This window comes from Ixodes scapularis, unplaced genomic scaffold, assembly GCF_016920785.2.
Source record: "Ixodes scapularis isolate PalLabHiFi unplaced genomic scaffold, ASM1692078v2 PGA_scaffold11__112_contigs__length_91849675, whole genome shotgun sequence".
NCBI lineage: Eukaryota > Metazoa > Arthropoda > Arachnida > Ixodida > Ixodidae > Ixodes > Ixodes scapularis.
In genome coordinates, this window is record NW_024609837.1 from 64,241,119 (window position 1) to 64,256,629 (window position 15,511).

Here is a 15,511-nt window from a genome sequence, read left to right on the forward strand (position 1 = left end):
CGTGACGTCACTGGGACCGATGAGTCCCCTTCCTTACATAGGCAACTGGAACTGTTCAAGTGCCTTGTGTTCGTAGTCCTGCCTTGTGTTTCGGTGTAGTTTTGCGATGTGCTTTTCCTTTTCCTAAATGACGTGATACACGGGTGGATTCGAAGACGCACCGCATCGTGCTTTTTTGGCCGGTGAGTTTTAGTGCTACGGCGAGTTTTGTTTTCGCGTAGCCGATGCTTCGCTAGGCACCTCTCCCGAGGTCGCCGCCGTAGTGCCAGTAGTGCCATGTGAAACTTTGCAATGCTTTTGTAGACAAACCTCAGACGAGACCTCGCCAGGTTTTCTGAGGGCGTCCGTGCTTTAACGGAAGGTTCTGTTAAACATTTTGGAGTTGCGTTAAGGGTGATTGTTAATTTTATTGCCGAGCTTAGAACTCTGGGGTCGAGCGACGAGTAAAACGTAAACAATGGGATGGGCGCATCTGTGATCCATCTGTTGAAAACTTCGAAGTTTGGAGAATCGTGAAGAAGTTTGAGCTCGGGAACGGCGGCTCTTGTAAAAAGGGAAGCCTCTGAAGTAAGTTTTTCATCTGGGTTAGCGTTTAAAATACCTTGCCATTTTTTCATATATATATATTTTTTTTTTGTGTGTGTATTTTTCTTGTCGCTTCTCGTTGGTGCGGTTGAACTTCGGATGGGTGTGGACGCGTTTTGAAATCTGTGTTCAGATTATTTCCTCGTAGCCGTTAGGTACGCAAGACGGTCATTTGATGACTAATTTCGATGGTTTGCGAGTATGTGGGTTCACTCATTTTATGTCTTTGATTTCAGGATTCTTTTTGTAGAAAAACGGAAAACAGAAAAAAAAAAGTTTGAAGTTCTGCCAAGATGATGTTCAACACCGCCTGTACAAGTCTGAGCTTACTCCTGCTTGTCTTTGTTAGTACAACACACTGCCAAGTGAAACAAATCACTAAAAGTTCCAAGAAAGGTAGGTTTTGTCTTTGAGTTCCTCGTTTATTGCTAGTTTTCTTGTTTTTTTTTTTCGATCTTGTTTGTGTTGTTGCTTTTTTTGGCTTGGTAGCAAGTTTAGCTGATACATGTTCATAGTTTATTCTTATGTTGGGAAAGAAAGCCCTCATCTTGAATCTCCTCCTTCTAAATACTGCTACCTTTCATTGTGTGGTCCTGATATCTGGTCTTTGTTGACACTTTCCATCTAAAAGCGTAGTCTGAACTTATACCATTTCTCACATGCTCGCGCTGCACTTACAGGAGCAGTAATTTTACAAAATAAGTTGAAACGACCGAGCGACGACTGAAAGATAGCTGTGGCGGGGCCCCTACGAGAACGCTTGCGAGATTACAGTGGTATAATATTCGACTCAGCATAATTAGGGTTCAAAACTGCACCGTTGCCTCTCACAGGCTGCTGCTTGGCAAGCTTCTAGTTATCATCACTCTTGCTTGTTCGGACATAGGATAAATGATTTGTCTAATGCAGTGACCACACACCTAGATTATAAAGGCGGCGACAAGCTCGGCTAGGTGCTAGCAAAGAGTGAAGCTGAGCCATATCAAAGTTCTCCTAAAACGTGGAAAAGGAACTGGCTGAGTCAGATAGCAGTCGCCATTTCACTCTCATTCGCACGCTGCCCCTCTTTGATAGTTCAACCTTTTGGATCGAGGAAGCGCCACCGGTACAATTTGGTCATCCCCCAGTCATTTCAGCTTACATTGTCCACGGCTGTACACACATGGAGCGGGACCACCTTTGGAGGGGCTCAACTGAGCCTCTCTGCTTTTGCAAGGCATGTAGTTGGGCTAGTTGGTGGTACATACTTTTTGCGCTGTTCCCTCCAAACTCTCTGCTTTTGCTTCAGTTAAAGGGGCACTGACACATCAAAATCGTATTTTTTTTTATTATCCGAAACGATGCCGGAACATTGCCCTCAAAATTTGAGATTTGGGAATTCAGTATTCGTGAAGTAAAAAAACAATTTCCAAATGCCGAATTCGAAGTTCCCGCGCAATCGGCGCCGATGCCTTGACGTCAAAAATTGAGGAGACCTGAGAGTCCACTTTCCTGTCACCACTCCCTGCTGTTGCCATGGCGACCCAAAGCGAGGAGGATAGGAGCGAGCGCCGGCGTTGCGGTGGACCGGTTTTGAGCGGTGTCGCCTGTTTTCCGTTGGAGGATACAAATCCAGGAGACGGCACCACAACGAACTCCCGATTTTTGGTATTTCAAAAAGAAGGGCCGTAGTGCGTTCGCAATTGCGTTAAAAAACATGTTTTAGGATTGCCGTAATTAAATGTTATAGAGATGTCGCCTACAAAGCTTCTAAATTTCCTGATTTTTGACGTCACCGATCAAAAGAAGCGAGGAGGCGAGAGGCGGGAAAATCAAACGCCAAAAATAAAAAGGCGCGCGCGCGCGCGTGAAATTTTTTTTTCGCGCTGCGGTTTCTTTTGCGTGTCTATGACTACAACTTGCATCGTTTTAGACAATAAAAATAAATACGACCTTTGGGGTGTCAGTGCCCCTTTAAGCAGTGTAAAAAGTTGCCAGAATGTTTTCAATAACACACAAACTTAGCCTGAGAGGGTTTAAATGTTACAGCGCTACCCATTAGCATGAAACCGTGCAGGTGGACCGGAACAAAACATTAAGTGGCATGAAACAAATTCTGGTCGAGTGATAAAGTATACTAAACAGATTATGCTTTTTAATTCCAGCGCCAGAAAAGCTCCTGAGCAATCCTTGCAGCGGCAGGGAAACATGTCATGAGTGCTTCACATTCGACTCTGACTGTGGGTGGTGCTTGAAGGAGGTAAGCATAGCCACAAAAAAGATCAAGAGAAACCTTTTATGTTGGAGTGCATTCAGCTTGAAATTGCTTCAGCCAAAATCCAATCCAATGATTTACCTTTATTTGTGTAGTAAATATTAGACAGCTGCCAACCTGTGACATTGAGCAGCTGCACCTGTCATAACTAAATGCTCTATTAAAAAAAATTGCCAACATTTCTAGAAATGTGTGTTATAATCTCATGGCTTTGTTTCAGGGCTACACAAATGATGGAAAGCCGAGATGTGATACTCTCATCAACTTGGCCGAGTACTGCCCTAACGACTACTTCCACCCCAAAAACACAATGACTAAAATCACGGTATGCCTGTTACCTTCCAAATTTTGTCGCCATCATGGTGCTTGGGTGCTGCGACACTTGTTGTTTCTGCCCACTCTGTCCAGGACTCCGAGTTGAGCAACAAGGGGGTTAGAGAAGGCGAGGCGATTCAGATCAAGCCACAAGAAATCAGGCTCAGATTGAAGCCAAGTAAGTCATCCTTCCAGAACAGTCTGATCCTCTGGTTACACTGGCATTGAAAGGCCTTTCACAAAGCATTTATGCATACTATAAACGACTGAATTTTCACGAGGACCTAATTTTCGCGAATCGCCTACAATTCGCGAAAAATATGTCCTGCGAACAATTCGGGCAATCATGTGAACGCTACGGAAGCTACACTCGATTCGCGAAAATTAGAGCCCGCGAATAATTTCAAATTTTCAGCTTGGGCCCGATTCGCGAAAATTTGAGCCCACGAAAATTAAGTCGTTTACAGTACCTATCTCAAAGTTTTTATAAAGATGTAACAAAAAAGTGCAACAATAAAAGAAAAAGTTTTTTTTTTAATGTAGCAATTGTTCCTGGTCTTTATACCCTAGTCTCATCCAATATCGACACTAAATTCTGTTTATTTTATAAGTCTTAAGGCTGCCTGAGGCATTTATTCATTAATCACAATAATGAAATCAGTCCAACCCAGAATAATGAAATCAGTCCAACCGAGAAACAAGAGAATTTATTGGTTCGAAGAAACTTAGAAAGCAGAGTCGTGGGAACTGAGACACCACAAGTGATTTTTAGGGTCTCGGATGTTTGAAAATTTTGACAATCATGTCGACGTGGGTGCTAAGATTATCAAAGTTAAACACAAGAGGAATTTGCAGCCCTGCATCAAAAAATTGGGCAATGTCTTGACACAATATTCTAAAATATCATACGAAGCAATGGAAGTAAGCCGATAAAATCACTCTTTTCAATGCATTACATATTAAAGGGATAGTGAAGCGAAATTTAAATTTCAGAAAACAATCCTGGAGCTGTAGGCGTGACGCTACAATCCCTACTACACTACTGCCGAGACCGGTTATAATGAATTCAACGGTAATTGGAAATCACTTTGCTATATCTGCTATTTCGTTATAACCGACTTTATTTAACGAAGTGCAAAAGGGAACGGGAAATCGTGATCACTTTGCTGTAGCCGCTCTTTCGTTATAACCGACTTCGCTATAACAGGTCTCGACAGTACTCGTAAGGCGATATCTTGAGTGGACGGCCATATTTTTGGAAAAAGTGGTCGAGATTGAACAAGGCCGACGAGGCGCGGGACGTCAACATATTTTGTTTTCTCCTCTCTTCGCTTCACCTCCTCAAGGCGGTGAGGCGGAGAAGACGCAAGGCCATTCTTTCTCCTTTTTGACCCTGCGAGACGTCAGCATATCTGTCAAATGTGCCTCCTTTTTTTTAGAAAGTATGGTAATCCGTTCAAGGTATCGCTGTATGAGTGATGTTTTGGTGTTTGTAGCATCCCGTTGCACGCTTTTGCCGCCGTGTTTTGTGGAATTCCGATTTCGGTTCAGCATCCCTTTAACAGAACTTTTGTGGAGATTTCTGCACTTTAGTTGTCTACGGGAAGTTCCCAGCTGCTATTCAATCGCAAACTGCAACGTATGAACCGACCAATAAGCAGAGGGCAGTGAAACTCTTCAGTAATCTGCCTTTAGGTGGTTTATTTGTTGTACTCAAATTTCGAGAGTGTGGGCTTCTCCAAAAAGAAATACAAAGAAAACTTTTTCTACGCGCAAGAAAAACAAATGCAAACAAACCACCGGCTTGATACTGTCACTCACAGATGGCCCCATGAGGTTCGCAGCATCGGCACCTTATCAGCGTATGCCGTTCCACAGTACACGTCGGCATGTATTTCGTGCAGGAAACAACAATAAAACAAACAGGGAATTTAGTAATAAAGATAAATCCAGAGAGGAAGGACAAGCGCTGGAAACGAGCCGTAGTTGGAAAGCAGGCGATAAAAAATTGTTTTCAGCAATGAAGTCTACGTCGCATAATGCCGAACAAACCATTTTTAAAAATTTATTCTTGGTTTCACTTTTAATTTTTAAACTAACGATAATGTAACCTTTGAAGAAACAAGAAGTCATTATTTGGAACGGGAACTCGAAAGGTTCCTCTTGTTGCCGTGCCTGCCGATGATTGCTCCATTCGCGAGTGGCAGCGTGAAGAAAACGGTTTATTTACGTTTGTTTCCTCCGTGTACAAAACAGTTTTTTTTTTTTTTTTTTGAGGGGGGGGGGGGGGATTTGTGTTTGCGAAATTTGGGCACTTATTTGTGAGGGGTCTCATTGCATTTGGTCTATTGGCTGATTTATTGGGTTTATTTTATGACTGGATAGTGCTCTGGATCTTTTTGTAGATGTGAAATGGAGCACTTCATAGATAACACTGTTTCTCAATGTAAGTTCCTAGGTACACAAAACTCCCCAGAGTTTCTTTTTTTTGGCCGTCCCTGACCCTGAGTAAGGCATTTTTCCAGTTTAAGTACTATTTTAGCAGACCTGACCCGACGACTTCCATGACGTTGTGCTCGTGCCAGACTTAAAGGGCTACTCCACCGATTTTTTCATTGTCTCCGATTTGCTTGAAATTTTGCTAAACTAACCAACAAACATCGCGAAAATAGTATCCCAAATATTAGGTCAAAATATTGTTTTTTCGCAAAGTTATTGAATTTACAGTTTTGGTCCTCACCGTGTTTTTCAAGCTCGAAGTCTCTACTGGCAACGGTGAAAAAGTGACGTCAGTGGAAGGCAGGGGTTCACTCTTTGGCCTGTAGATTTTGTTTTAAACTGATTCGAAGCAGTTTCATGGTGTCAAATGAATGCTTGGGAAGCTCGCTGCAGTACCCGCGCTCCAGCACGGAGCAAATGATCGGCATATTCTATTTTTTGGCTGCTTGCTCGACTGGCAAGCCTGCCTGCCACTGACGTCACGGCCCTGAAAAGCGCGCGTATATTTGAATGTTGGTTTTTGCATCATTTTCATTTGCCGATTTCGCAATAACTATTATGAATTTCGCGATTCTAAATAGCATACCGGAGAGAGTAAAGGCCGGGGAGTCAGAAAATATAGTTAGTCGAGGTAGCTCAAAAAATCGGTGGAGTACCCCTTTAAAGGGACTCTGACTCCCCCCAAAATATATTTTTTATTTTTTGCCAGGTGGTTCATTATGGTGTCAAAAGACTACCCAATCAATATTCTGCTACAGCATCACATATATTTTTAATAAAGTAAAAAAAAACGAACTGGACTGGGGAGGAAGAAGAAATACAGAGGAGGAGTGAGGTGGCAGAAGTCACGTGGCTTTGATACTTTTTTCCTGCCAAACAATGCATTTGCTGGTTTTTAGACGCCCCAAAAAATGGGTATCTTATTTCTTTTCTATTTTTAATATTGTGTGCGTGCCTTCGATGACCTACGACTTTGATTATATTTGGTGGTTGTGCCTAAACCTTAGAAAACGGCTCGTGACCACAGAGAAGAGAGTGAGCGCGACTCAAACTGGCCAATTCTCGATCGGTGGTTTTCAGGCGGAAAGGAACTGAATTTCAAGCCGCAAATTCTGTTCTGGGTAGTTGGACTCTCATATGTCATGTATAAATAAAAACCTCAACAAGCATAAATAGAAATACCCTGTCAGTGTCCCTTTAATGTGTGGCTATGAGCCAACCCTCACCAGTATGCACATTATATTTTACATGGTCTGTGGGCTTTTTTACTGCTTAATTGCATCAATGCCAAGATTGGGAGGGGCTCCTCGGCTAATTGTTGAAGTTGATGGGGGTCCTTCGAGGTTGGAAAGTTTGTGAACCTCTGCCCTGACAGGTTAGCCCAAGAGAACTGATGGGCAAAACAGATTGAAACTTTATGCAAAGAATCAAAGTCAGTCTTTTGAGTCTAGAAACTGGTAGGAAGGACTAGAAACGCACTAACTGGACAAATCGCACTGAATTCATTTTCCAGAGTCGCCGTTCCCGCTGAATGTGGAGTTCAAGCAGGCGGAGGACTACCCCGTGGACCTGTACTACCTGATGGACCTGTCCAACTCGATGAAGGACGACAAAGACAAGCTGGCCCTCCTGGGAGACCTGCTGGCCGAGGAAATGGGCAAGATCACCTCAAACTTCCGGCTGGGCTTCGGCTCTTTTGTGGACAAGGTCGTCATGCCTTACGTCAACACCGTGCCCGAAAAGTGGGTGGCCCTCGTGTTTATGCCTACGGCTAGTTACTGATCACCATATCTTTCAGTCTGTTGGTTGCACTGTTGTATGAGTTGCACCCCCCTAAAAACAGCTGCTTTCATGTAAAATCCGGTAAATAAGTCACACTTTTGTATAAGTCGCACGTAACCTGTTGTCTCGCATAATGAACACACTTTTTTTTTTCCGAAAAATTACATAATTGGGGTGGTGCGTTCATTACGCGGGGTAAAATTCTGCATTTACACACTTTGCGCAAATGTCATTTTAGCTGCCAATTTGGAGCAAAGCTAAGGATGCACGGTACTGTGGCACATATCCACTGACAGAGGTGTGTCCATGGCTGGTTGTGGGTGTGCCAAAGTAATTAGCTCTATAAATTGCAAACCTTTTTAGGGCGCTTTCGGCGTGCCTTTTGCCGAAGAAAAAGTGTCCTACGAAGCTCACTCAGCACAGAGAGTGACGCAGCCGTTCTTAGGCCTAACCACTTTTGCGACATCACGGTTCGAAAGTGGACCATAGAAGACGGCGTGTTTGTTGACATCAATGCATCCGATGGACGAAGCATTTCCGTGGCTGGGCAGTTCCTCGACACCAGCTTCGCTAGGCATGCGCGCCGCTTGGTTTCACTTTTGATCACTTCTGCAACCACGCAATTCCAGCCATTACAAGAGCGGCTTGGCTTGGCATGACTTAACCCAGCCGCTTGGTGGCAAAAAAAAAAAAAAATTGGCGGGCTTGGTGGCTAGTCGGCTAGCTAAGATGGACGGAGTTGAAGACAAAGCCGAAAGTTAAAAATGCGTTCATTATGCCAGAAAAAAAAAAAAAAAAAAAAAAATGAAAGTTTCAATATTGATGCTCATTGTGGCGGGTGCGTTCATTACGTGACTGTAGTCGTGGAGTGCTGCAAAGCTAAGGATGGCACATACAGTAGCTGCAGCCGTGGATCTATGCCATCATAGTTTTGGACTGTCTTTGACCTAACAGAAGTGCAGGCCATCGGCACATGCTCTACCGTTCCTCCTTTGTCATAAATATCGGTACTGCACCATTGTATGGTACATGCTCTGTGGAAAACTGTAAAAATAATGGTAACTTACACTCCTCAGAATGTGGGGATTGACTCCTTGGGTACCGTTTGCACGGGGTCATGTGTGGGCGAGACCTTGAGTGGAGCGTATTAGGATCTGTTTCATGTCAGGCTCAAGTTTGGAGTTGTATATATATGCAAGGCGGCTAGCATTCAAGTCTACCCACTATTTCTCCATTGGAGCCAATCAGAGCTGGGGGTTCTGATATCAGTGCAACCCCTGTGCAAGAAGCGGACAAACTTGTGCTCCGCATAGGATGTGGATAATTTTCAACCAAAATTACGAAGAATCATTTTGTTTGAATCAAAGGTGGTGCTAAGTGCCAGTGACCTTTTTCTTGGCAAAGGAAAAGTCCTGTCACGAGACTGTCAATAGCAGACCGCGTCTTGACTTAGCAAAGGTCTTCCAAGGTTGTTTACCGGTTACCTGAGTGACAGGCGGAAATTTAGAATATTGACTCGGGGAAGAGGCCTGCGTAAAGTTTATGTAGCGCTGGTTTACACCAATGAAAGATGGCACTATAGATTGCAGATAATTCAAAAGGTTAATGCTTCAGGGGGTGCTTGGGTCATTAAAATAGTTTTAATAGAAAGTGCTATAGTAGTATTTCTTTTTAGTGGTTTGCCCTGCCTAAAAATGAATACTCATTAAGAACAGTTCATAACATATTGTAGTAACCCATACTCATGCAAAGGGCATGCTGGCTCCTTGCTTCCATTTAAAAATAATGTTTCTCTTAAAAAAAAAAAAAGTAGAAGCTTTTTTTAAGATGCCCTCTTCAACAAGGAGTGATGTCATCTTTTACGGCCTCTTATGGTGGTTTGAGCTATTAATGTGCAACCTTCAAGCGGAGGATAAAAGGTCTTGAACACATCTTTTTCATTTGCTAAATTTGTATGTGTTGGTGAAGTAGATGTAGCATTCCAATTCGTGCCTTGCACATGAATATTTACGAGGCCACAGTATTAACCAGGCCCGAAATTGTTTTATGTTTATTTCTCTATAAAATCTGCGAGTGCATTTTGCCTCCTGTTTATTTGGAGTAGAACAATGTATTTAAGTGGCTTCCGAAGTGCAAACATTGTGATCAGGAGATGTTTTTCGGTGGATGATTGTCCAAAATTAAACTAAAAGATAGCTTGAATTTACAAGAGGAAGCATACTTCGAGAAATCATCACCATAAATCATTCACTTTTTCTTGCAGTGCCAGTTATGAAAATTGTAGCATAATGTGAGGTGCCTCTTAAGTTTACAAAGAGATTACTTTCACTTGCAATTTCGTAACAAGTATCACGTAACAGGTCATCTTCAGATTGAACCAGTCTCATATTTTTATTACCGACGCATGTTCACCGGTGTTTGCAGCCTAAGTTTCTTTTTAATCGGTAGATGCCGTTGATGTTTACAGCATTCATTTCATGGTAACGGCAACAAATACTGCTTATATCATTTGTCACAGTATTTAGTGGTGTCATCATATTGTGGCTACACCTGTATAAGTACATTGCACGTGTCTGGTTACCACCAGATGTCATTTCAAGCACTCCTCTTTTGATAGCAGAAAAGGTAGACCTCATGGCTTCATCTCAGCAGTAGGGCAGATGGTAGTTGGTTCAGATGACGAAATCAGGAGAGCAGATAGAGGCTCCTTTCTCAGGTTGCTTTACCATCTTCCAGGCTGCGTGTCCCGTGTGATGGCTGTGTTGCGCCCTACGGGTTCAAGAACCACATGCCACTGAACTCCAAGACGGCCTCCTTCAAGGAGCAGGTGAACGAGGCACAGGTCTCTGGCAACCTCGATGCCCCCGAAGGCGGATTCGATGCCATAATGCAAGCCGTCGTCTGTCACGTGAGTGCCCTAGGACGACTTGCTTGTGCTCGCGTTGCTAATGCTCTAGTCTGTTGGAATACAAGAGCTGCAATAAGATTGCACTGCGCTCAGTGGCCACCCCGGCCAAGGTGCCTGCAATCTTACGGAGGCTTATTGCGAAGAAGAAGCTGTGTAACCGAAATTTCAGTTGCACATAAAAGATGTTCGTCAAAATTAATCCTCAGTCCTTCGCTCGCTGGGGCGTCACCCTTCGTTGTTTTGGCACGTAAAACTCCCGAATTTGAGTTTCCGCTCTGCCCAATGTTTCGAGGGACGCGGGCATTAGGTGAAACCTTGTTCGTATGGACACCAATCTTTGAGAAAGTGTGATGACTGAACTTTTTTCCTTTCTGTGACAGAAAAATAGTGTCTTTGTACTGAGTAGCATAGTAACTCCATTTCTCTGGAAATTTAGTGTGTGTTTATATGGGGGGGGGGGAGTGACGCCTTTTCAGTGGTTCTTAGTAAGAGACTATATTGGCTCATTGTTTATACAACCAAGCCGAAGGCATGGGGGGAAACTTGCACTGTTTTGAGTTGGTTGGCAATTGTGTTAATTTTTTTGCTTTACACAGCCTTTTATTTATGGCATAAAAATGTTTCAAATAAGTTTTAATATAGCTTTGTGTGCTTTGTGAAATTATGAAGCGTGAGGTCTCCCCATTAACTACTTTACTTGTGGTACCTGCACAGTGACTTGTTTTTTGTCCAGGCATGTACAGATGGTAATTGCATACAATGTTTTGAAGTTCTTGCATGTTCTTAAGTAACAAGCTCTTTTCAATGTGAAACATTCTTTGGCTAGTTGTTCGGGACTTCATGAAACCAGATTAAGTTTCCCCGCCAGATTTTGCGGGCAGATTGAGGTCACGTCACCTCAACACTAATTCAATCCATATTGCAACGCTTGCAGTGTTGCATTATGGGACATCACAGACCTACACACCAATTCAGTTTCTCTGCTAAATTTAGCGGGGGAGTTAAATTGGTGTATACACCTGTGATTTCCCATAGTGCAACGCACGCAGTGTTACAAAATGTGACATGACATCATCTCACGTCACCTATACACAAAATTCAGTTTCTCTGTTAAATTTAGCAGAAAACTTGATGTCACTTAACATGATGTTATGGGACCTACACATAAATTCAGTTTCCCCACTAGCAGGAAATTTAACGTCATGTGACATCAATGCGAATTGAATTTCCCCGCTAGATTTAGCAGGAGAACTGACATCACGAGACCTCAACGTCATTTTAGTTTCCCCGCTAAATTTAGCGTGAAAAACGACATCACATAGCTTTGTGTCACGTAACCTATTAGGTTATGTTAGCGGGGAAAATGATTTTAAATGACTTCATGTTATATGGCTAGTTGCTCCGGATTAAGTGAAGCCGGATAAAGTTTTCCCGCTAGATTTAGCGGGAAAATTGACTTAAGGTGACTTCAGCAGCAATTCATTTTCTCAGCTAGATTTAGCGGGAAGATGACGTCACTTGACCCTCACAAAAAACTCGGTCTAGCTGCTAAATTTAGTGACGAAATTGGCGTCAAGTGACCTGATGTCACATGACCTGTACAGTGATTAAGCTTCCCTGCTAGATTTAGCGGAAAACATACATTACGCGAAACAGATTCCATATCGGTGCAGCCAAGAGGGCGAGCTATCACTAAATGCTTGTGGTGCTAGAACTTTTCACACATCCAACAGTATTGCCTAGCAATTTGCGATGCATTTTTTTGTTGTTTTGGTTGCAGCAAGACATTGGCTGGAGAGAAAAAGCACGGCGGCTTCTTCTCTTTTCCACAGACAGCGGCTTCCATTACGCAGGAGACGGCAAGGTGGGTCATTCAGTTTGCATCCATTTGCGAAAGTTCTTGTAAGCATATTGTAGATAACGTTTCTAGTCTATAAATTATTTATATTATTTTCTACAGACAAAAGAAATGTGATAAATGGCCCTACTTCCTGAAAGGGGACAGCCTCCAGTCCACTTGGATGTTTAATACAGTATAGACCACTTACAACGTAACCGCTTATAGTGCAGGACCGGGTATAACGCGGTTTTTTTAAACCACCGGTTCGCCTCCCATAGAACTCCATGTAATTACATACCGCTTAAAATGCAGGCGCGCGAAGGGAAATACCGGTTATAGTGCGGTTTCTGGCACAGCTTGCCGACCGCGCCGACGACCGGAGCAGCGAGCACGCTTCCCTGGGCGACACTAGATAACGGCGCGAGCCGCAAACGGCACTCGCGGGGCAAGGAGGTTGCTCGGAGAAGCGAAGAGAGGCTTTATTTGCCATAGCGACGGAAGGACGCACGCACGTGTCGTTCATGTGCGTGCGTCCCTCCGCTGCATTGGAAACAAACAACCGAAACGACAGACCAATCGCAGGTCGAGAAGTGTTCGCGCGCGCTGCATGCCAATCGCGGGCCGGCGGCTTCTGTCCGCAAACATGGCGTCGGTTGTGGCGTTCATCTCATCGTTCCGCGTAAAAGCGCTATGCTTGACTGTGAATTTTCGTTGTGTGTCGCTATGATAACCCAGCACGTACTAGAAGGGAAGATCCACCTACTCGTGCGGCGATGTGGCGGCGCTCTCAAGACGGCAGAAACGCCCGTGTCGTCGTGTTTGTTTACTTCGGCTAAAGTGGTGCTTTCTAAGCATTTGTGTTTTCGAACATCGCCCGGATTTCTTATTTGGAGCATTTCATGCCTGTGCTCAAGTTCAAGGTATTAGTGGCGCGTACCGTATGAAGGATGCGAATTTTCAAGCGTTTTCATCTCCGGAGAAAAGTGATTAGGGTTAGCAATCCTGAACGCTCGCAACGTCCGTCCGCAACCCGCGACGCCGTTAAAAGGCTGCGCCAGGCAAAAGCCACTTATTTCTTTCAAAATGTGTGACACACTTGAGAGAGATGTGTACTAGTCTGGTGAAATAAAGACTTTCCTCAAACTAAGCTTTATTTTTCATCTAACATAAAATAAATTCTTTTACAAAGGTAGGTTGTCTCATGGCATGTATTTTGGCCTGAAAAATTGATGTTTTGGTTATAACGCGGTACCGCTTATAGTGCGGATTTTCGCGACTCCCGCGACATACGTTATATGCGGTCTACACTGTAGGAGATTGCACATGTGCCATTGTTTCGCGAAATCAAATTATTGACACACCTGGCATGACGAAGCAGTTGCACCGTAAATTCTGTCATAAGTTACTTACATCGGTGATTTAAAGTAGGGATCCTTAGAGGAATTTTAGAGTCTGCGAAGCCCTTGCTAGTTGGGCAAGCTTGGCAATTAGAACTGTCCTTTCTCGTACACCGAAAGAACAACAACAAAAAAATCTCACTTTTGTGGAATGTTTTTTTCTGTGTATGGGGGGAACGAGAAAAGGCCATTTCATACTCGTAGCAACGAGTTGCGTTAATTTATTTCGTCATTGTCGTAATCGCCCAACACCCCTTTGTCTCCCATCACTTCCGCCGTGGTCAACTACCGCAGCAGTAGGAGCTCCGCCTTCAACTTCTGCTCCTTGCCTTCCGTCATACTTTGGCCGCAAATGTCCACGAGACGCCGAAGTGTTATCGATGGCAGGAAGCTCGCACCGGAGCTTCTCCTAGATTCTTAAACGGTCATAAACTATCATGGATGTAGAAAGCTTCTGGTGGCGACATGGGGCTACCGGAAATGAAGCAGAAAGTGCGGAGAGACACGCCCCCAACGACGACTAAAACCTAGAGACGCCATTGAACAAAAACGAGAGCCAACTTGGCACCAACATCTGTTCTGGTAGCCCTCGGGGAATCGCGCCATGACTGTCCGGCGATTTCTTTGTTCTTTGTTGCGCGAAAACATCTCTTTAAACAGCACGCAGCATCTGACTGCTTGTTCCGCTTGCAGCTTGGGGGCATTGTGAAGCCCAATGATGGGTCGTGCCACCTGGAGAACGGGGAGTACACGCAGAGCGTGCACCAGGACTACCCGTCCCTGAGCCAGATCAACGCCAAGATCCAGGAGCACAAGGTGAACATCATCTTCGCCGTCACGGCCGACCAGATCGGCATCTACGAGAAGCTGGGCAACCAGCTCGAGGGCTGCAGCAGCGGGCGTCTTGAGAATGACTCTTCCAACGTCGTCCAACTCGTCCGGGAACAGTACGATGTGAGTGGACCAACCACCCCGCTTTCCTGTCTTTCGTGACATTAGTCTTTACGTCGGTGTACTTTGTCTCGCTGCGGCCCACCCTCGGTAACTCGAAGTCGCCTTATTCAAATTTTCGTTTGATTTAGAAAGGGGGCTTGGTCCCGACGATTACACATACGAGTCTAGTGATACCAAGTATCACCTCTGAGACCGGTGAATTCGAAGGATTTTTTTTACGTGATTGAGAAGTCCGGCAACTCTAGAGCGTGAAAAACCTCGATTGTGCTGACCAGGCTCAAATCGCATGCGGGCACGCTTCATCGCTTTTATCTACAATGCAGTCAACTTATAAAGATAATGAGATAACCCGAAAATTAAATTTTTATGTCCGATTATCGTTGTATCTGGACTAGATATACTAGAAACTGATCGTTATAAGCAGTACACCTGTTATATGTGACATCGTTATAAGTTGATTGCACTGTACCACGTGCGCGGTCGGGAAAAAAAGAGAACAAGCGCGGCGTGTGAACAAGCCGCTAGGCGGCCAAGCCAAGTAAGGAGGATTGTGGGGCTTTTTGAGTAATTTTCTTATTGATGAAAGAATACTGTAAAACCCTTAATGTTCGCGAGCCCTCAATTTTCGCGAATTTCACGAATTGAAGAATTCGCGAAATTTAAGGGCGTGCGAAAATTTCGGTCCTTAAGATTTTCAATGCAGGCGACTGAAATTCGCGAAATTTAGTGGTCGCGATTATGTCATCTGTGACCGATCCGCGAAAAATAGGGGCCGCGAAAATAAAAGGTTTTACAGTACTTATCATATTATACAGTTAAACCTGGATATAACGAAATTAATAAAAGTTTGCAAAAATTCGTTATATGGAGGATTTTGTTACAGGCAGTTTTCGTGGGAAAACTCGTAAAGGACCGGTGGAAAGAAAGCGAAAATTAAAAATCCACGTGGGCAAACTAACCACGTCATTTATTTAGTG

The 15,511-nt window shown here is 44.0% G+C and overlaps 1 protein-coding gene across 1 annotated transcript; it reads left to right on the plus strand.

Annotated features, from left to right (window-relative positions):
• Positions 1–14,619, plus strand: LOC121835038 (integrin beta-PS-like). The gene is made up of 9 exons (XM_042288950.1): positions 1–182; positions 822–981; positions 2,730–2,824; positions 3,060–3,164; positions 3,248–3,332; positions 7,167–7,395; positions 10,172–10,343; positions 12,124–12,207; positions 14,274–14,619. The coding sequence occupies exons 2-9, from the start codon at positions 879–881 to the stop codon at positions 14,571–14,573; spliced, it is 1,173 nt and encodes a 390-aa protein (XP_042144884.1). The 5' UTR covers positions 1–182; positions 822–878; the 3' UTR covers positions 14,574–14,619.
• The last annotated feature ends 892 nt before the right edge of the window (positions 14,620–15,511 follow it).